General features: G+C 39.8%; 1 protein-coding gene across 1 annotated transcript; it reads left to right on the top strand.

The window, feature by feature from the left end:
* Positions 1 to 856: 856 nt before the first annotated feature.
* Positions 857 to 4030, top strand: TCF21 (transcription factor 21). The gene is made up of 2 exons (XM_069077100.1): positions 857 to 1591; positions 3568 to 4030. The coding sequence occupies exons 1-2, from the start codon at positions 1142 to 1144 to the stop codon at positions 3655 to 3657; spliced, it is 540 nt and encodes a 179-aa protein (XP_068933201.1). The 5' UTR covers positions 857 to 1141; the 3' UTR covers positions 3658 to 4030.
* The last annotated feature ends 19223 nt before the right edge of the window (positions 4031 to 23253 follow it).

Here is a 23253-nt window from a genome sequence, read left to right as displayed (position 1 = left end):
CATTTTTCTGCCTCTTTTCCTAAGGGTATGTATGTATGTGTGTGTATGCATGTATGCATGTATGTATGAATGTATGTGTGTAACCTGATGGTTTTGTGGTGCCTCTGATGTCTTCCAAAGGGACTTCATATCCAGGTACATTAGACAGCATTTACATGTTCTTTTCTTCCTTAGAGAAGATTTTATTTTGCAAAGAATCATTCAAATTTTCATACAAGTATAGTCCTATTAGGATTTGTTTTCTGAGAATAAAGTGGGTGAAAGAGAGGTGTGTTTCTCTTAATTTAAGCCAGTAAAACGCTATAATACACTAAAGCCCTAGAATGTCATCCTGGCTCTCTGGAGGGATAAAATTGGCTGCTGGAGTGTTTTTTTTTAATTAATGAATTGTTGGGGTGGGGTTTTGTTAGTTGGGGGAGGGTTAAGAGGGAGTATACTGTTCGGATTTGGGGGAGGGAGGTGGGGAACAATGGGAGAATCTATTCTGGAAGTTCTTTTTCCCCAAAGCTGCCAACAAGACCCCTGAGATCCTTCCCAGTCTCAAATCTATCTATGCTCTATGAATCCTTATGAATCTAGAAGGAAAAGAGGCCACCAGATGAGTGGGTGAATGATAGCCACTGAAAGGGAAGAGACAAGGAAGTGTGTAGGAATGACTACTGCCTGCTTCAGTGGAGATGATTTAAATGACAAGTTGGGAATGATTGGCCTATGTGCCTTTGTGTGATCCCCTCCTGTTGTGTACTGGGTTTGTGAGTGTGGTTGTGGCTGAGTCTGGGCCCCTCCCCTGGGCTGCTAGGATCCGCCTCTCTATTCCCCAGATAAATTACTAGTGTCCACCAAATTCCTCAGCTCTCTCTCTCACTCAACTACGGGTCACTGTCTACAGGGGGTGGGGAAGAGCCTTGGCCTCTTTATCTCAAGAACACTCAGGAGCCCCCTTCCAACTGCACTAAAAAGAGGAAGGGGGTGGGACCCCAAATAGCACCCCAAACCTTTCCAGCCTTCAATTTCTACTCTGCACTTTGGAAAGACTGACTCTCTCTCTCTCTCTCTCTCTCTCTCTCTCTCTCTCTCTCTCTCTCTCTCTCTCTCTCTCTCTCTCTCCCCCATTCTTTATCTGCCCCCTCTCCCCCAAACCATGTCCACTGGCTCCCTCAGTGATGTGGAAGATCTTCAGGAGGTGGAAATGTTGGAATGCGACAGCCTGAAAATGGATTCTAACAAGGAATTTGGGACTTCAAATGAAAGCAACGAAGAGAGTTCTAACTGCGAACATGGGTCACCCCAAAAGGGCAGGGGTGGCTCAGGCAAGAGGAGGAAAGCACCCACCAAGAAGAACCCTCTGAACGGGGTCAGCCAGGAAGGGAAGCAAGTTCAACGAAATGCAGCCAATGCCAGGGAGCGGGCCAGGATGCGGGTCCTAAGCAAGGCTTTCTCCAGGCTCAAGACCACCTTGCCCTGGGTCCCCCCAGACACCAAGCTCTCCAAACTGGACACTCTGAGACTAGCTTCCAGCTATATCGCTCACCTGAGGCAGATCCTGGCCAATGACAAGTACGAAAACGGTTACATCCATCCTGTCAATCTGGTAAGTTAGTGTTCCCGAGCCTCTCCAACAGCCCTCTGCCCAACCCAATCCCCTTTCCCTCCCTCCGCCTCCTCCACCCCTACCCCCACCTAGCTCACACATACCCAGAGGCACACCCAGTGCATATAGAAGTGTACGTGTGATCACTTACACACCACCAAGAGGGACAATCATCGAGACACATCCTGAGTCAGGGACCTTTCCTGAAACACTGGCCTAATGCTCCAGTTGTCCATCCTCTCTCCTTCAGCCTTCGTGCAACCTCACAGGGCCTCCTCACTCCCCTCCCAACCCACGTAGCCTACTTGATTTATACCGCCGTTTAACGTGGCAGCCCAATTAGGGGTTTGCAAGTCTATTAATCTAGTGGAGGGGAGGGAGCCTCAGCTTCAGTGCAGGCCAAGAGCAGGGGGTTAGCATCAGACATGGGGGGAGATTGGCAAGAAGATTAGGGAGAGGTCAGACGCCCAGTGGAGGTTTGTTCCCCCCACAAAACTGGAGAGGATTCCCTTGTATCTATCTCTCCCGCCCCCAGTTAAATCCACTATAAAGTTTGTTTCCTTTTGTGTATTTGCTTTCATAACGATTCTTTTAAGAAATATTTTTCTAGTATTGAGTCTCCCCAAACCTTGTTTCATGAAATTAGATTCTTAAAAATGAAAAATGAATAGCATATTTCTTTACAAAGTGTGAGTACTCAGACGTCTGCACACCAGCAGCCAGGTATCTGGGACCACACATTCTTCAGCCGCCAAAAACAGTCGTCTTACCATTCTATTCCCGTTTCAAAATTCCAACAGCTCTCACCGGCGCAGCCCAATCAAAAAGGTGATTTTGACTGAGAACTTAGTCCTTGGCTTCTAAGTCAAAATTAAAAATAAAATATTGTTTAAAAAACAAATGTTTGGTTAAATTCTGTGTTCCCTCACTCCTGTTGTGCAGTTTATGAAAAGTGCTCAGACTTTGTTATTTGTAATACATTTGCTTATTTTTAAACTTTCAGACTCCAAAGAAAAAGAATAAACAACTTGTTATCTTCTCTGTTTTTCTATGATAAGAATGTGCGATTTTCCTCCCGAAAATCGGCTTCTTATCAGTCTGTATTCATTAAGAGAAGATTCTTCTCTGGGAAGCATAGATAGCACCGCTGTTCCACAACTCAGAGCCTTGAGCTTGGAGTGAGGGAAAGAATTTTACTTGTCTGAATTTCTTTCAACTAAAAGTTCATTCTTTTTTAAATTAAAAAAAAAACTAGAAAATCAGTCTAAATTCTCTGAGTAAAATGAGTGTTGGTATTGTAGCTACAACTGAAATCTTTTGATACCAATCTCAAGCAAGTTTTGATTATAAATCAGAAGAGGGAGTTAAGGAGAGAACTCATTTCCCTAGCTCATGCTGGAGTTTTCTCTTTATTTATCGTCATAGTTGTTATTGTTCTTATCCAGGACTAAGCTCATGGAAAAACGAATTGTTGGCAAATATATTGCAAATCTGTCTAAGAGATGAATAAAACAGGAGTCGGTGTCTGAGAATGGATAGTTGTTTTATAACAATATATCTAAAGCTCTGTAGCATAATAAGTGGAAGAGAACTATCTCATGAGAAATGTAAAGAAAACCAATATTTTTGTTCAAAAATAAGACTAGTCATTTTCAAACTTTGCTAATCTCTACTCTCCTTTCCTTTTCCTCTACTTTCCTTCTACACTTCTCTCTTTCATCTGATTACCAAATTTTTAAGAAAGAGGAAAAATGAGAGAGAGAGAGAGAGAGAGAGAGAGAGAGAGAGAGAGAGAGAGAGAGAGAGAGGAAAACCATGCCTGTGGATATTTTTACTTACACCTCGAACTTGTACCTGTGTTGTAGAGACCCTGTTTGCCTCCGTTTTTTTAACCACCATCCCCACTTCCAGTCACACACCCCAATACTCCACTACCATCCACCTTCCTGCAACCTCCATCTTTTCCCTAACTGCAGACTTGGCCCTTTATGGTGGCTGGAAAACCAGAGAGTGACCTGAAAGAAGTGGTCAACGCAACCCGCTTGTGTGGAACAACAGCATCCTGACCAAGGAGCTGCGACCCTGGGAAAAGACTTTCTACTGGAGAGATTTGAGGGCAAGAAAGTCCTCCATGCTCTCCTTCTCCTTCTCTTCTCTTCCCCTCCTCCCGGCCACTACCCATCCCTTCTCCTAAGGAACACTTTATAGCGACGAGGAGATTCATTTCCAGACCAAAGAGGAGACCAAATGTACATTTAAATTTTCCCATCTATTTAACTTTATAAACATGTACAATGAATGACTCCCCAAGCCTTGCTGGTTCAAGTGCAATATATAAATATGAATATATAAATATATAATAAAACCTATCATGTGTATCTTTTGTACAATATGTTGTGGAAATGTAGATGATAGAATAGCTGACTTTGATAGTCACATCTATAAAATAATTCACTTTAAAAGATATATATTTTTCTTCAGAATGGTTTTGCTACTTCTGTGAATAAATCTTTCTTTATATTGAAAAAGAAGACCTTGATATTGGTGTATTTATTTCTTTCATGAGGTAAGGGGGGAGGAGTGGGGGAACTAAGGGCTTTTCGGACTTAGGGGAAGAAGGCTTATTTGAAGATGAAGTACTTGCATTTTTCAGATCTTATAAAATACAAACCAAACTTTGATAGGATGTCACATGGGTGAGAATTGTTTGGTACAGTTTGGCGAGATGGTCATCTTCTTATTATGAAGTTGTAGGCCATATTTTGTTATTGTTGTTGTTTTCATTGGGATTTTGCACTTCCAAATAATAATAATAACTATTGTTTATCTGTTCTGATTTTTTTTAAAAGAGCAAAACACTCAAAAGTAAAACTTTTCCAAATACCCTGCAGTAACAGTAAACAGGGAGAATGAAGCTAATTTCAGTAGTCAGTAGATAGATGATGGTGTAAGGGGTAAAATGCACTAGAGAAAGGGGAGTGAGGCTGGGGGGAGAGAAGAGAGAACTTTTTCAAAGTTTTGCAGTTTTATTGATTACTTTGCCATGACTGTGAATTTCAGCTTGTATCAGTTTTCAGGTATGGACAAGACATTACCAACTTGCATTTCCACTCCAGAGGAAGAATAGCAAGGAACTAAGAACACCCAAGCTCAAAAGATTCTGATGTCTTTTCATTAAGGGCCTCTCCCTACTCCACCTAGCCCCCTTTCTTCAGTTCAGCTGCCAATATTTCTATGATTATTGAACTTGTATGGACACACTGCAGTTGGGTATTGTAGAGGGAGTTCCCCACTTTCCCCAAGAACTTCCGCCTGTCTTGGGTTTTAATTTAAACATCTTCGAGTCTATTGATCAGCTCGTCTGTGGGAGATTAAAGAGAGATAAACAGAGAAAGAAGCCGAAGGAGCATGGGACTGGACTCCTTCTACTGCCCCATTGGAGACCAGAGGCGGCTGATGCGCCAGATCCCACCGGGGCTGTTTAATTTTTCAGGGTTATGACCGCACTGTTTACAAGATGTCTTTGGTTATTTATACTGTTATTGCTAGCAGAGGGGCTTTAAATTTCCGCTTCACTTGCTCTTTTCGATGGGAGGGGGGAATGTAAGGGGGGCGGGTACCTGGTTTGAGAGATTTTACCCAACCCCATTCCCCTCCCCCTTCCCCCCTCACCCCACCCCTTTCCAGAAACGGAAGAGAAGTTCTGTGATATTTCTGACAGCCTGAGTTCAGGGGTCTCCAGCTTGGTCAATGCGGAATGAACAGGGAATGCATACTATGTAGAAAGAATTCTGCACCAGTAGGTATTGCTTCCAAGGCTGGTTACAGCCCCAACAAATTGCAATTTAACTTACGCTGAGGAAGGAAAGAGGGAAAAAAGGAAAGACCATCTTAAGATGCTCCTAGTCCCAGATGCGCTTTGCTCCTTTTCTTTTGCCGGCCTAAGAGGTTTGTTTGGTTTTGCTTTGCTTTCCCCCCAAGATGATCTGACTCTTTCTCCAACTTTCTCCTTCAGCGCGCACTTCACCTGCTCCAGCCTGCCTGTTCTCACAGGTGCATCAGCTACAAGCCTGAAACACATCTGCCTAGCCAGCGGGTGATGAATCCGGGCGGAATTTGTCTTTCTTGTGTCTTAAGTTCTCTGGTCTCGCTTGAGTGTCGACCCAGAAAATGACCTTACAAACCACGTAACAACCTAACTGCGACTGGACCGGCATTTTCAGTCAGTAACTAAGACTCTCAGGCAGAGGGGAAGTCCAAAGCTGCAAACCTAGTGGATTTCTACTAGGAGCAAGAAAAAGGCAGCCCCCTTCCTTTTTACTATATCAATAGTATACGAGTATACTACTGATAATAATCACTAGAGCATGATGACCCCCAAACCCAGGCATCCTGTCTCTAAAAGCTAGAAGTCAAAACCAGGAATTTGTCCATTTTCTTTAATTTTGCTTTAAGAAAATGGTCAAATTCCAGGTTTTGACTTCTATCACCTCAACTATCCTTTTCCAATGACCTACCAGGGTAGACAGTTTGGACTTGGGTCACCAATGGCCCTGCACCCCTAAACACACCATAGATGATCCTCAGTGGTTCTCTAGCTACTTCTCCCTCATCATATCCTTTTTCTTTTCTCCCCTTGCCTCCTACTCTAAACCTTCATTTTTTTACCTTTTCTTGCTTCACTTGTTTCCTTCAGTCTTTTTTCCCCAAACATCCTCATCCTCTTCGGATAACCTAAGACCAAAATTGGTTCCTTTATTGTAAAGGCCTTTGGGTCCTTGTGATCCAAAGAGGCCTGACTCGAGCCTGAGATCTCTTCATTGCTGGCTTCGCCTGGTTTGAGGAGGAATCATCATCATTGGCCTTCAGAAAGAATTGCCAGTTCCAAGAGAAGTGCCAGCTAGACACAAGAAGGAAATTAAGAGGTCTTTTTAAAAAATGGAAAGGAGACAAAACAACCTCAACAGCATCTGTAAAGGGGAGGTGTCTCAAATAAATATGTCTACAGGATTTTTAAAAGTTCACATACTAACAGTGAAGCTGAGCTATAGCTTATGTTTAACTCTGACACTTATCTCCCTGACTCCTGATCTGACTTTTACTAGCAACCATCTATGTGCTTGTCAAAGGCTTCCCCACTGTTTGTCAAACAACTCACTTACTACCAAACTAAACAGAAGAGAAAGATATAAGCAAAGTCCCCCTTTTCCCCTCATAGTTAATGATCTGTAGGGAAATCTGGGCAGAAAACTACCAAGTTATGTTTCTTAGGGACAGATAAGGGGATGAAAAAGGGAAAGGAAACTATTTTCAGCTGTTTTCCAAAAGAGATAATTATAATATATTAATAATAATGTAAATAATGGGCTTTGTAGTTTTAAGATTTACAATATGCTTCCTCTCTGCAACCCTGTGATATAGGTAAACAGGTTCAGTGACTTCACAGAACTAGTCTATGTCTGAGTCCATACAGGAACACAGGTCTTCAATCTCCAAGAAAAAAGTTCTTGTCACTATACCACACTAACAACCCATTGACAGTTCAGAAGTAAGCAAGTTGGACTTCTCTTCACTACTTGGAAGGATCTTGAATCTGACTCCGTTCCAGATGCAAACCATTCATGCTTTCCTTTCCTTGGAGATTATCATCCTTGTCTTTCCTTAAATACTACTTAGAAGATCCTTCTCTGAGCATTGGAGGCCTTTCTCTTGTTCTTTAATATTTTTAGCATACCAGTGTAACACTTGGGCTGTCCATCTAGTCTGTCTTTTATTCTAGGTATATAGGCAGCTCCAATCCTCTTCTAGGCACACAGCAGCTCAATGGTGTCTTTTATAAATTTAGGCTGCAGGGTACTTTAATTAGAAAAATTTCTAATTCTGTAATGAAAGCAGGGGAGGAGAGGGGGGGGGGGCGGAATAGGGAAGATCATTGTTAATACTACATGACCAGCCTAGAAATAAAGCCACATTCACTTGTTTGGAGGCAATGTTTCAACATCCTAAGTCTGGAACAAGGTTACATGTGCATATGATGCATGCCTAATACAGATAAAGGTCAGAAGACATGAAACATCACATGAGAAAATAGACACATGTATGAGGGTCAGAAGAGTGCATTGCCTGACCTGCTTGTTGGTGACCCACAGGTGGGTCAGGAGACATAGTAACTCCCTTCTCTGACTCAAAGAAGCTTATGTTATAAATTGGATTGGTCTCCAGTGTCCACACTCCCCATGCCTGGTCCCTTTTGCACACCAAATGAACTAAAACTATGAAGCCGAGCACATTTAGTGCTGGCTTACTTGCATTTGTTTGCTGTTTCGGGGTAATGCGACTCCAGTTCCTGGGAGGTCCGACCTGAGGTCAACTATCCAAGGAGAACTTTTCAGAGTTCAAGCTGCAGTCCAAGTGAGATGGGTAATACTGAAGCCAGGATGAGAATCAGAAGGAGCCTCCACCCTTAAGGAAGGGCTGTCTGTTCTTTTGTAGCTGAGCTTTACTGTACTCAGGAGTTTGCTGGTGGTATAAGAAAGAGAAAGGAGTCAGCTACAGTTTGCTCCCAAAGATGAAACATTCTACTAGCCTATCTGAACTGCCTCTTAACTCTCTGCCCTATTCCAAATTCAGCCTTTGAGTCACCCAGGACGTCAATGAGCCTGAGAGTTCAGTCAACACTGGAAAAAACATGAGGGTGAAGGTTCTCCAATTAGTGACCACTCAAAACCCTAGGGGGAGGACGAGAAGAGATGGAGTCAGATAAAGCCATGGTCTCTAAAATCATTTTAGATTCTTCATTTTTGAATGCTCTACTTCAAACACTTCCTTTCCTCCCTACCCCTAATTTATTCTCTTTTATCAACAGGAAGAATTGCAGGGTAAGAATGAAATTCTTTCCTTTCTTTCAAGACTTTTTCCAAGTCTCATTTGCATGAAACTGGTAAGTGCTAGCACCCTATCTGGATAGATACAGTAGCTATTTAACTTTTTTTTTTTTTAATTAGGAGGTTTACCCTACCTAGACTATGGGAATCCAGTGTCAAGATTGAGGGAAGGATGGGAAACAGAAGAAATCTTTTTTTGATTGAGGGAGAATAAATCATTAAGTTTGAGTCTATGGAAGATGGGTTTTTAAAAAGCAATTAACACTGGTTATTGTTAGGTCTATCTTGAGCTTGAGCTTGGACCTTTCAAATGGAAGAGAAGAAGAAAACCTACAACTATGAGTAAGACAGGCAATCAGTCGAGAGGGTTGGGTTTTTAAACTCTCCCTCCAATCTACCTACCCAAGTTTTTTTTTTCTTTTCTTCCTACTTACAACTTACATCTTTGCCCTCTTTACAGGGGAAAGAGGTCCATTATCAGATGTTCTAAATTAATTAGTTCCCTATCCTTGAATCATTAACTTTTAAGAACTACTGTGAGGGGCGGCCAAGTGGCTCAGCGAGTGAGAGCACCAGCTCCAGTGTTGGGATGAGCTGGATCAAATCCGGGCTCAGATACTCCATGCCACACCCAGAAATAACTGGCTGTGTAACCTTGAGCAAGTTACTTAACCCCAATTGCTTAAAAAAAAAAAATTGCTGGAAAAACTGGAAAATGGTCTGGAAGAAAGTAGATATACATCATTACATATGGGGCGGCCAGGTAGCACAGCGAGTAAGAGCACCGGCTCTAGTGTTGAGAAGACCTGGAGATCGAATCCCGGGCTCAGACACTTAGCACCCACCCAGAAACACCTGGCCGTGTAACCTTGAGCAAGTTACTTAACCCTAATTGCTTAGGGGCGGCCAGGTGGCTCAGCGAGTAAGAGCACCGGCTCCAGTGTTGGGATGGCCTGGATCAAATCTGGGCTCAGATACTCAGCACCACACCCAGAAATAACTGGCTGTGTAACCTTGAGCAAGTTACTTAACCCCTATTGCTTTAAAAAAAAAAAAAACTACTGTGAATCACTAATGAGAATTTTATTGCAAAAATGAAATGTTGTAAATGAACTAATTCTTTTCATTTAAGATTGATTCTTTTGCTAAACAAATAAATTGTTGAATTTAACCCTTTCAGGGAAGTCCTGAGTTTACTCAGTAATTTGCTGATTCCAGACCATTAAATGATATCCCCAAGCACCTAAAGGAATTGATGCCTCTTAACATTTTGCACTATTCCCTGACAAAACCAGGGCCTAGCCAATGACAGCAATGACAAAATTCTTGTAAAGGTCTGGGCCTTTCCTGGAATAAACATGTCTACGATTTTTAGGGACTATACCTAAAAGGCACTGGGGCATAATGAATAGACATCTAGAATTGGGGTCCAGAAGATCTCTGATACAAGCTCTGTGACCCTGGGCAAGGAGGCCCATCACTGTAATTCTATGTTACATTCAAACATCCATAGTTTATAGAGTTTATAATTTGATTATTCATGGAATCAATCCCTAGTGAAAATTAAATCTCTATAATAGTCAAATATAAATTCTAATGATTGAGCCATCATCATACACATAAGAGTTACTATTCTCAGTCTTGAAATCCTTTCAGAATTTTATTTCCAGCAAAAATTCTGTGCCCTTACAGAAGCATAACAGTGTGTCTCTATCACTCTTTTGGGAAGTAAAAAAAAGGTGGATTTTGTTTGTCAATTTCTGACTCTGTCACTTGCTACTTTGGTATCCTTGAGCAAGTTTCTTTACTTATCTGAATGTGGGCCTCAGTTTCCTCATCTGCAAAATTGAAAGGGTTGAAGTAGATGGCCTCTGAGGTCCCTTCCAGCTCTAAAGCTTATGCTCTCATTCTCTTCAATCCTTGACAGCTGTCACCTCTGATATATCTGTATCTTCTTTCTTGCCTCTGTTAGAGAGTTTCAGCTGGAGTGATTTCTATCCTTTTGTACTTTCTTATGCTCGTTTCATCCTCAAACCTTGCCCTGTCAGGGTCAGACAGTGAAATCCATAATCTTGTAGCAGTATTTACTCTGCTACTCACAGGGGAAAGCCATCCAAGTAGAATTTAAAATACAATGTTACCATTCATTCAAAGAACTGCTTAATTTCTTTTTTTATGTTTTTATTAATTTTATTTTTAATTTATGAAATAAAACAAACATATCCATAACATAGTATAATAAAAAGATGATTTCACATGAAATTGCAAATCTACTATGAACAATTTTCTGTTCCTTTCAAATATAAAATAAAGTTATGATATAAATCAAAGAATATGAACAGGTAGTTTTCAAAGAAGTACTTAATTTCTACTAAACATTTTATAATATTACTTGGGGAGCAGTCCTACTTCAATGTCTAGGTTCCTGAAGACTATACTAACAAAATGCAATAAGACATTTATTTAAGCACCTACTGTGTGCACTATACTTTTTCAGGTTTTGGGAGACATAAAAAGTTTAGCTAAAACCTAGTGCCTGACATCAAGAAATTTTCAGTATAATAGGAGAGGAGGGAAATAAGATACCAACATAAGTAGCCATAAGCCACCACCAACACCAACTACTGACCCACTATCATGGATAGGCAGATAAATACAAGAATCCTGGAATTGCCAATGCTCCCTAGACTATGTATCATACTTCCAGTCAAGCCTCGGAAAGCCATCATCCTAGAAAGCAACCCCTGCAGAAACATGACCTGGAACCTGCATTTGCAGTTGCTAATGAAGCATTTAAAAACACACACAGAAAAGAGCAGAGGGAAGTTCAGAAGAGAACACAAATACATAGGATAGATTCCCATTCAACCCACACACACTCCCATCCCCACACACCCATACTCAGGAGGACTTGGAGTACTCCTTGTTGCTTACTGGCACTTGCAGTGGCATAGTGAGGCAGCTAGGGGAATAGTGGATAAAGTGCTGGGCTCAGTGTCAGGAAAACACACGCTCAACTCCAGCCTCTAATATTTACTGGCTGTGTGACCTTAGGCAAGTCCTAAGCTTAACCTCTGTAAAAGGGGGTAGCACCTACCTCCCAGGATTGTTGTGAGGATAAAATGAGATAACACTTATAAAGCATTTTGCACACCTTAAATGCTAGCTCTTATTATCATCCTTCCTCTGTTGCTATTCTCCCTCCCCTTTGGGGTTCAATCCAATCCATTCATGTATAGACCCCTTTTCATATACTGGTTTAGCAAAAGAAACCAAGAATGTATAGTCTGAAAGTTGAGAAGGATGAGAAGAAAGCAATGTCATGGAAGACAAGGGGAGGAAAAGTTATTTATAATTATAGTTATATATTACCTATGTGGTTATATATTATATGTATTTACATGTGTGTGTGTGTGTGTGTGTGTGATATTCTGTACGTCTGAGATCTTAATGGGGAAAAAAATATCTTGGTGGTGAAAAGGCCCTGGGAGCTTGGCTGAAGTCACAGATAGCCATTCTAGAATCTTATCCCAATATAATAGAGGATAAGGCATAACCAGGAGATAATTTATAAGTAGCATAAGCATCTGTAATGGGAATGCAAATTTGGAAGATCTTCCCTGTCCCTAGGCTAAAATGCACCTGAAGCCTGGGGAGGGAGGCTTGTTTTTCAGTAGATACTTCTTAATTGGCCAGTGAGTCAATAAGGTTGTTACATTTTCTGAGCCAGGAGAAGGCTATATAAGCCCTGATGTGTAGCTTTGTTTTGGGACTCACTTTGAGAAGTGTTCTGTAATTTGATCTGAATTCTGGGAAGCCGTTGTTGAGAGTCCCCCGGCTTTGAAAAACCCAGAATGTGGAAACCCAGATGTTGACTGGGTATGGATGTAATGGTTGGGCAGTTTGGAAATCTGTCTACTTGATGTTTCTGTCTTGATAATTATGCCTGTATACTTTGAGGTTCGGGGTGCTGACCTTTTCTCCTGAACAAGGTAAACGATATATGTCTGACTGATTAAAGTAAGCTTGTTAACCCATTTTGAGTTGCTTTCCTTTAACAAAGCAGATCCAAGAACCTGTATGGGCGGCAAACCCTGAGGACTCCGGGGTGCTTGCTGCTACAGCATCCAAATATCAATCTGAGTCCCTTATTAATATCCCCTCCTCTAATACTTCAGGTGAGATCACACTTGGGATCTGAAGTGATTTATAGTTCCTCTGAGTCAGGAATTTTGCTTCCTTAGGTGTCTAGAGGCTGCAACCTGCTGTGGCACTTTAACCTGCCCCTTCATCTTTTCTCTGATCATTCCTCATTGATCATATCCCTCTTTTTCTCCTCTTCAATCTTTCTCCCTTTCCCATTAATTACAAACATGTTTAGATCTCCCCTAACCAAAAACAAGAACCATTCCCTCAATCCTGTCATCCCTTCAAACTATGCTACACATCCCTAATGTTTCTGGATTGCAAGATCTCTAAGGTTTCTTCCACCTGTAAATTCTATGATTCAATTCTCTTCTTCCTAGCTAATCCTGTATAGTTTACAGTCATTTGCTTCCACTGTCTCAACACTTTATTCTCAACCTCTTGCAATCTGCCTTCCAACCTCACTACTCTACTGATACTGAGTTTTTCAAGGATGTCAAAGACTTTTTCTTTGCCAAATATAGTAACCTTTTCCAAGCTGTCATCCTTTTTTACCTTTCAGCCATTTTTGGCACTAACTGATCACTTCTCCATACTTTTTTTCCCCTTGTCTTCTATGACATTGCTTTTTTCTGACACTTCTCAACTCTCAAGACTTTTCCTTCTTAGTTCCCTTTGCTATTTCATTCTGCTTCCCTCAGTCCCTAAGTCTGAATTTCTCCCAAAGCTCTATCTTTGGTCTTTTCTTTTTCTACTTTCTACCTTGGTGAGTTAATCCGATAGCCATTAATTTATGGCTTCAAGAAAGGTAGATATGGGTCTAGGTGGCACAGTGAATAGAGTACTGGCCCTGGAGTCAGGAGGACCTGAATTCAAATCTGCCTCAGACACTTAACACTTACTAGCCATGTGACCTTGGGCAAGTCATTTAAGCCTAATTGCCTTGCCTTCCCCCCTCCAAAAAGAAAAAAAAAAGATGGACATGCTTGGGGAATTGTACCTAACTATTATTTATTGATATCAAAGTATATGGCGTGTACCTATGCCAACCTTCCCAGTAAGTAACTAGATCTCAAGCCCTCCTATACTCCAGGAACTTGCACCTTGAATCATTCTTTCTCATTTTCAGTCTTTATTTGTTGGATCCTACCCCAATGCCTACAAACATGTCCAGGTTTGCCCTATTCCCCAAACCTTCATTTAATTCTGCCATCCTTTCAAGCTATCACCTGAATAATCAAACACTTGTTGCTTCTGCTCTTTTTCTACCAGCTATTTATTAATTTCTCTCAATCTGACTTTCAGTCCTACCACTTTTCTGAAATTGCTCCTTTCAGAATGCTGTCAAAAAAACTAAATCCTAGGGGCGGCCAGGTAGCACAGCGAGTAAGAGCACCCTCCAGTGTCGGGAAGACCTGGGGATAAAATCTGGGCTCAGATACTCAGCACCACACCCAGAAATAACTGGCCTTGTAACCTTGAGCAAGTTACTTAACCCTGATTGCTTAAAAAAAAAAAAAAAACTAAATCCGATGGTTTTTCCTTAGTTTTCCTCCCTCTTGACTTCTCTACAATTATTTTCACTGTTGACTACCTCCTGTTCACGCTAGATCCCTCCCCTTAACTTCCCTCATTCTACTCGTGGTTTTCCTCCTTACTTGTCTGATGACTCCTTATCAGGACTATGTATTACAGTGGCAACCCTGCTGGAATATCCAGGATGTCTGCTAGCACAGGTTTTTGGATCTGCTTTACTAGGAAAGATAGCTGTTCAAGGGGGTCAACAATCTTTTTAATTACATTCATTAGTTTAGGGGAAAAGTCAGCACCCTGAACTTAAGAGAAAATCCAAACAAAGAAAATAGAGAAAATACAAGCAGAGAAATAAAGACTAACAGGGCTTTTCATTGAGAAATTAGCACAGATAAATAGATCCTACTGTCTGACCAAGACAATACATACATAGTTACCAGAGAGAGAAGCACCAATGTTTGGGTTTTTCAAAGCTGGGGGACTCTTTAACCACTACCCATAGTCTCATCTGGTGAAATCACCTCAACCCTTCCAGTAAGTGAATCCCAAAGCAGAATGCTAACTTCAGAAAATATATACCCTTTTTAGAGCCAAAGGGCAGCACAACCCTCGTGATTCAGAGCCTAATTATAAATTAACAAAAGGTGTGAAAGACTCCCTTAAGCAAGCTTCCCTTAATGGGCTCCACCTGAGGCCTGTTAATGGGAGGGGAATTGGGACAAAGGGAGTGATTTGGGACAAAGCTACCCTGTCTGGCAGCAGAGTCCTACTGTGGCTAAAAGCTCAAAAGTTAAGTACTTGAGTGGCAACATAAGCAAAAGAGGGAAGCAAAGCAAGCACAGCAATTCAACTTTACACTCCTATTTTAGGGACAAAAAGGATCAAAGCATAGAACAGGAGGAAGACAATGAAGTCAGAACTCCTGCACCAAAAGATTCCAAGAAAAATATGAGCTGGTTACAGGCCATAGAGGACCTTAAGAAGGATTTTGAAAACCAAATAAGAAAAGTGGAGGAAAAATTGGGAAGAGAAATGAGAATGATGCAAGAAAATTATGAAATGAGAGTCAACAACCTGACTGAAGAAAATAACACCATAAAATAGACTAACTCAAATGGCAAAAGAGGCTCAAAAAGGCAATGAGGAGAAGAATGCCTTAAAAAGCCAAATTTGCCAGATAGAAAAAGAATCTCAAAAGCTCACTGAAGAGAATCATTCCTTCAGAATTAGATTGGAGCAAATGCAAGCTAGTGACTTTATGAGAAATCAAGATACTATTAAACAGATCCAAACAAATGAAAATGTAGAAAGCAATGTGAAATATCTCATTGGGAAAACCACTGACCTGGAAAATAGATCCAGGAGAGACAATTTAAAAATTATTGGACTACCTGAAATCCATGATAAAAAAAGAACCTAGAAATCACCCTTCAAGAAATTCTCAAGGAAAATTGCCCTGATGTTTTAGAACCAGAGGCCACAATAGAGGCTGAAAGAATCCACCTGTCACCTCCTGAAAAAGGTCCCAAAAAGAAAACTCCTAGGAATATTATAGTCAGGTTCCTGAATTCCCAGATCAAGAAGAAAATATTACAAGCAGCCAGGAAGAAACAATTTGAATATTGTGGAAACACAATCAGGATAACACAGGATCTGGCAGCTTCTACACTGAGGGATCAAAGGGCTTGGAATATGATATTCCAGAGGGCAAAGGAGCTGGGATTAAAACCAAGAATCACCTACCCAGAAAAATTGAGTATCATGTTTCTGGGAAAATATGGTCATTCAGCGAAATAGGGGACTTTCAAGCATTCTTGCTGAAAAAACCAGAGTTGAATAGAAAATTTGACATCCAGATACAAGAAGCAAGAGAAGCATGAGAAGGTAAACAGGGAAAATAAATCATAAGGAACTTATCAAAGTTGAACTATTAACATTCCTACATGGAAAAACAATAATTGTAACTGGTGAAACTTTTGTCAGTATGAAAATAGTTGAAGGGAATAGAAATATATATGAGGGTATATGGGCATATGAATACACATGTTAATGTGTACATATATGTTTACAGGTATACATAGATAGAGGGTACAGGACCAATTTAACAGAAAGGGATGATACTTAAAAGGTGAAATTAAGAGGTGAGAAAGGAATACAATGAGAGGAGATGTGGAGAGACAAAATGGGGTAAATTATCTCATATAGAAGAGGAGCTATATATCTCATATAGGCAGAGGAGCTAGGATTAAAACCAAGAATCACCTACCTAGCAAAACTGAGTATCATCTTTCAGGGGAAATATGGTAATTCAATGGAATAGAGGACTTTCAAGCATCCTTGATGAAAAAACCAGAGTTGAATAGAAAATTTGACATCCAGATACAAGAAGCAAGAGAAACATGAGAAGGTAAACAGGGAAAAGAAATCATAAGGAACTTAACAACATTGAACTATTTACATCCCTATATGGAAAAACAATAATTGTAACTTATGAAACTTTTCTAACTATGATAATAATTGAAATGAATAGAAATATATATAATATACACATACATATATATGTTTATATAGGAGGGTATATGGGCATATGAATACATATGTGAATGTGTGTATATATGTGTACAGTTATACATAGATAGAGGGCACAGGACCAATTTAATGGGAAGGGATGATACTTAAAAGGTGAAATTAAGAGGTGAGAGAGGAATATAATGAGAGGGGGAGAGATGGGGAGAGACAGAATGGGGTAAATTATCTCATATAGAAGAGGCAAGGGAAAATGGTTACAATGGAGGGGAAGAACAGGAAGGCAAAAGGGAATGGGTCAACTTTATTCTCATTGAATTTGGGTTAGAAAGGGAATGACATACACACTCAATAGGGTATCTCACCCTACAGGAGAGTAGGGGGGAAGGGGATGAGAGGGGAAATGATGGAAGGGAGGGCAGGCTGGGGGTGAGGGAAGTTGGAAGCACCCACTTTTGAAAAGGGATGAGATCAAAGTAGAGAATAGAACAAGTAGGAGGTGGGATAGGAGGGAGGGAAATATAGTCAGTCTTTTACAATATATCCACTATGGAAATGTTTTGCATAGCTACACATTTACAACCTACACTGAATTTCTTATTTTCCCAGTAAGGGTGGGTGACAAGGGAGGAAGGGAATGAATCTGGAATTCAAAGTTTTAAAATAAAATGTTTAAAAATGTATATATATATATATATATATATATATATATACACACATATATATTATTGTTATCAATATTATTCTACATGCAACTGGTCTAGAGAGGTAGAAGATTAACTTCCCCAATTATAATTTTCTTTTCTTATACCAGTTGATAACTACTTTTACAACTGTTGGAAAGTCATTTTGCAGAGTTGCCATATCCCTTATGCTGGTTCTTTGTTTGGACGGTTCTAATTTCTGTTCATGCATTGAGCCACGTGGTGGCAGCCCCATGGCTCTATCCTTCTTTTTCTGTAGAAATTCAGCAGGAATATTAAGTGACAGAGAATGCATGTTCATTTAAAATAAGCACAAGGTACCAACTGGCCCCTAAAAACATGACAAAAGGCTGAGGGGGAGAGAAGAGGGTATTTTAAAAATAGGCTTTGAAGAAAATTGCTCTCACTAATTGCTACTGAAGTAGGACCAAACTCTGAGCTGTAATTTTAAGCTGAAATGCAGCTTTTTGTTTGCACCACAGTCAATATTCACTCGGACACATAAATTTGATCACAAAATTGTATTACTATAGTTACTAAGGCTCTTGACGCATAAGTGGTCTACTTTCAGCAAAAGAATCACATCAGTGGTATACACGATGTATGTATGTGGTTCGGAACCATTCTTTATAATCATCATTAACTAAGGCATGAATGTGACTAATACACGTCCTATGGAGTCTAATATAATGTACTATTCTAATACAAAGATTAGAGCTATTTAAGCTCATGTGAATTAGCCACAAAAGCCTTAGTACCAATGAGAAGCAACATATGCTTAGACTGCGTGTTAGTCAGGGACCTCTTGGCTAGTCTTTAAAAGCTTCCTTCTGTACATCTGTCATTCTCTATGCAGTTGGCCTTTGAGTGTTCACCCCGCCCCCACCCCCAGGAGAAGGGAACACACATGTTTAGGGGAAGGATTTGGAAGCTTACTTTTGCCTTTGGTAAAACTTTTAAAAACAAATGTTTTCCCTCTGCGATATTCAAAGGTGGTCAGAATTGCTTCTAAAGGTTAATAGAAAATTGCCATAGTGGTTCCCACTGGGTTTGAAAAGAACAATTCTGATTACATAAAATATATGAACAGAAACTACAGGAGGATTATAATGGAAACAGATTTCAAGCTTTTAATCTGTGGGAGCTAACTGTTTGACCAGGTAGCAAGTAAGTCACCAACAATTGTGTATAGTCTATTTGCTATATTAATAGATGAAGTATGGTGCAATATGGTGGTGGTACTAGATGGTTCAAAGTTTATTCTTTTTGCCCAGTTTTGTTATAGCACACAGCATACAATGACTACTCTTATCATGAAGAATTCTTATTCTAAATAATACTATGCAATATTGTTTAGTCTACCAGTTAGTTATGCTTCGCTGTTTCATAGATACGTGACATCTCATCAATGTAAGATCTCACTCCAGTGATACAAATCATAGCCTATCAGGGAGAAGGGAAGAAATAAGCATCTATTAGGCATTGACGATGTGCCAGAAACCGTGCCAAGCAGTTTACAAATATTATCTCATTTGATCCTTACAACAGCCCTGGGAGGTAGATGCTGTTGTTATCCCCATTACACAGATTAGAAAACTGAGGGATACAGAGGTTAAATGACTTAAATAACATAGTCATTAGGTATCTGAAGCTAGATTTAACTTCAAGTCTTTCTGACTACATTTCCAACTCTTTGTCCACTGAGCAACCTAGGTGTTGCCATCAGCCCTTTCTAATTCTATGCCACTCTTGTCCATGTTTTCCCAAAAATACTCCACAAGGGGTTTATTCAGCATTCTGGTAGCCTCCTCTAGACCTCCAGACATCACACAGGTACCAATGGAACATGTAGGCTGTCTTTTAATTATGTCTCAGTGTTGCTACATGATTAGTTCACCTCATTTTCCCGTTATACATCTCTCTAATGACATCCTTTACAATACTTCCAGCATATAATTATTCACTCATTATATCCTGAAGCCTGCTCATACACTATACATGTCTTCATGAAGTCTTTTGAATGACCCACAATTCTAATTCTTTGAAGGCTGTAATTTGTTCCATAACTCACAGCAATACAGTATCACCAAAATAATATTGTTACTAAAAAGGTGGGCCTCTTTGTTTCAGAGGAAAAGTTTGGGGTCACAAAAAGCACTGTGTAATTTCCTAAAGGCAATGTAGCCTGCTCTTCTTTTTCTATTTAATTCTGAGCCTACTCCTATTTTCCATCCAAAGAATCCAAAGATTCTTTCCAGGACAAATGTGTGAATGAATTGACTCTATGGGTTATTCATCCAACTGCAGAATACAGTCTTCATAACAGACATTATCCCATGTAAAGTTAGGTCAAACTCTTCTGAATGAAATCAAGAAACATTTATTAAGGATCTGCTATGTGACAACCACTGTACTAATTGCTAAAGATGCAAAGAAAGGCAGAAGCAGTCCCTGCTCACAATCTAATGAGGAGACACCACGTAAACAACTATGTACAAACAAGACATGTTATAGAGGATAAATGGAAGATAATCTCAGAGGGTAGATCAGTAAAGGATTCTTGTAGAATGTGAAGTTTCAGCTGAGATTTAAGGAAATCAGGAAAGCAGGAGGCAAAAATGAGGAGAGTGAGAACTCTGGGCCTTAGGAAGAAGAGTTATTGAAAATGTATGCAGTTAAGAGATGGAATGTATTAGGCAAGGAAGAGCAAGGAGGCCAATGTCACTGGATTGCAGAGGATGTGAAGGGGAGTAAGGTTTTAGAAAACTGGAAAGGTAGGAAGAAGCAAGTTTACCAAGCAATTTAACAGCCAGACAAATTGAATGGGGGAGGAGGGGGCAGGGTGAGAGGGACTGAGGATTTATGGATAACTGGAAGATGGTGGTGCCTTCAGTAGTAATAGGGAAATTCAGACGAGAAGAAGGTTTAGAGGGAAAGATAAAGAGTTTTTAGTGTTAGATATGTTAAGTTTAACATGTCTATGGGGGTGCAACTAGGTGGCACCGTGGATAGAGCACTGGTCCTGGAGTCATGAGGACTTGAGTTCAAATTCGGCCTCAGACACTTGACACTTATTAGCTGTGTGACCCTGGGCAAGTCACTTAACTCCACCTTCCCCCCCCAAAAAAATATGTCTATGGGATACCCACTTCAAGATGTACAGTCAGCAGTTGGGGATGTGAGACTGGAGGTCAGGAGAGAGTTTAAGATTGAACAAGTAAACCTAAGAATTTTCTGCATAGAGATGATAATTGAATCCATGGCAATTGATAAGAAAACCAAGCAAAGTAGTATATGGGGAGATGAGAAGAGAACCCAGGGTGGAACCTTAGGGGATATCCATAATTAGTGAGTATGAAAATCAAGCAAAGAAGACGGAGGCAGGTCAAACATGTGGGAGGCAAATCAGGAGAACAGTGTCACAAAACCCTAGAGAGACTTTGGAGTGATTGGTAACTGGAGTAACTTGGTTCTCAGGAGATTATGAAATGTTACAGAGCTTGATGACATCAGGAGTCTCTGGAGGACTTTACCATCTATACAGAATCTCTCTTCCCTATAGTTTCTGTGCTAGACATGCACAATAAATGACAAACACCTTTAGTGAGCATACGTTTCCTGGATTTATGCCTTGCTTGATATTAATAATCAGAGGATTGTCAAATCATCATATCTGTTGATATCCTTTTCAAGGAATCTTGTATGATTTTAATAGAGCGCCTCTGAGATGATATTGTATACTACCAAATCAAATACTTTATTATAATCAATAAACAATAAGCAGAGTGGAATTTTTCTATTCTTTGCAACTTTCAGTCAATTGTACAATCTTAAAGATGTGCTTTATTGTAGGCTATCATCTGCAAAAACTTACTTGTTCCCTTTTTATACCTTCATCAATAGCTCAGGATTTGGAGTCAGATGTTGTTATTCTCATAAATATTTTATATAAATGGGAAAGTGGAATTAGGAGTTGGTAGCTATTTATATTTCCTTGATCATGGATTTTTTTTTGGGAGGAGGATAATAATCTTTGTTATTTTGTTTTTAGTGATATTCCTATTTACTTATAACAACAAAGACTGTGGTTTTAGAGTCCAAGTGTAGTGGCTCCACTGGTGCTGACAGAGAAATGTTTGTTAAAGAATTGTGTGAAATATTTTCCATATCCCACCTATTTATTATTCTTCAAGCTTAGTCCTTCAGAACTTAGGAAGAACTATCATCACTGGGACTTTCACAAAGCTTTCTACAAATGTTTTTACCTCTGATGAGTTTCGCTTTTCATTTTTTGGAAGTAATACTACTCCTAATATTCCAATATCTTCCTCCATAAAGTTTTACAGATGAGTTTATAGTCTCAACTAGTGTTATTCTTGACTATGGTATTTCACCCTTGACAAGGACAACAAGTATTTATTCAGTATCAGCTGAAAGCAATGTCTACAAATTTACCAATAACCAATTGCCAAATCTAATGGTTTTTTTCTGTCTCCTTCCTTCTTGGTTTCTTTGCAGAATTTGACACCATCAATTACATTTCTAGATTATCATCCTCCCCAACTGTGAGTGGACCCCAACATTCTGATCTGGACCTTTTTTTTATTTTCTTTTCCCTCTACATTCTCTGACTTAATGCTCTCTTATGGGTTTAATTATCATCTCTATGCAGATGTCTCAAAAACCTCTGTGTGTGTGTGTGTCTTGAACCCTAGACTTCCTCCAAATCTCCAGTTCCATATCATGATCTGCCTACTAGATATCTCAAACTGGATGTCCTATGGGTATCTCAAACTCAATATATTCAAAATAGAATTAATTTTCCTTATCTCTTCTCCTTCATCATTCTTCTGAATTTCCTGTTTACAATAAGGACACTACCATTGATTGCCCTAGGATAGATTCACAAATTTAGCATCGTTTTAAACTCCCAGTTTTAAATTCCCAATCACCTATTCTATCAGTTGTCAGACAGTATTGTTTCTATCTCAACAATGCTTGCAAACATCCTTTTCTCTCCATTCACATAGCAATCACACTCGTTTAGGTCCTCATCAACTTATCCCAGAGCTATTGTAATAGCCTCCTAATTGGCTCCCTGCTTCAAGTTTCTATCTAGTACAATCCATCTTCATGTGATCATTAAAATAATTTCCGAAAGTGCAGAACAGACCATATCACATAGACACACACACATTCAATATATTCTGGTATTTCCCCATTACCTCTAGGGTCAAATATACACCCTCTCTTTGATATTTAACACTCTTTACAACCTGTCCCCCAGTACGATCTTCCTGTCTTATTACATATTACTCTCCTCCATGCAATCTACAATTCAGCTAAACTGGGCTTCTGGCAGTTGTATATACATAGCACTCAATTTCTCATTTTACAATCTCTGCACAAGCTGTCCTCCATGTCTGGATTGTAACTGTTTTTTTCTCACCTCTGTCTCTTAGAATCCCTGGTTTTCTCTAAGACCCAGTCTAAGTGCCAGATGCCCCCATCAACCTCCTTCCTCTGTGCTAGTGCCTTTCCCCTCCCCCTTTGCCTATTTTGTGTATGTTTCACAAAAAATATGAATATATACATAATGTGTATGTATATATAAATTGTGTATCTTCTCCTCCACTAGAACAGAAACTCCTTGAGGGTAGGGATTATTTTATTTTTGTTTTTGAATCTCCAACAGTTAGTAAAATACCCAGAACATAGTATATAGTTAATAAATATTTGCTGATTGATTGGTAATTCAGTTCCTATTTTTCAGCATAAATAGTTTATTTAAGTAGGTCACATTAGTAGTGACTTATTTGCATATGTATCAGCAATGCCATATTCACAATGCCTATAGAGATTACAAATA

This window comes from Petaurus breviceps, unplaced genomic scaffold (genome assembly GCF_028583685.1).
Source record: "Petaurus breviceps papuanus isolate PSGF00001 unplaced genomic scaffold, PetGlider_PUasm1.0 90977, whole genome shotgun sequence".
NCBI lineage: Eukaryota > Metazoa > Chordata > Mammalia > Diprotodontia > Petauridae > Petaurus > Petaurus breviceps.
The sequence above is the reverse complement of the archived record's forward strand: the minus strand, read 5'-3'. Positions and strand labels throughout refer to the sequence as shown.

Bases quoted from the DNA above. Each gene is read 5' to 3' on its own strand.
- TCF21 (XM_069077100.1), top strand. From the start codon at position 1,142: ATGTCCACTGGCTCCCTCAGTGATGTGGAAGATCTTCAGGAGGTGGAA. The intron at 1,592-3,567 runs GTAAGTTAGTGT...CCCTAACTGCAG, and splicing joins ACATCCATCCTGTCAATCTG to ACTTGGCCCTTTATGGTGGC.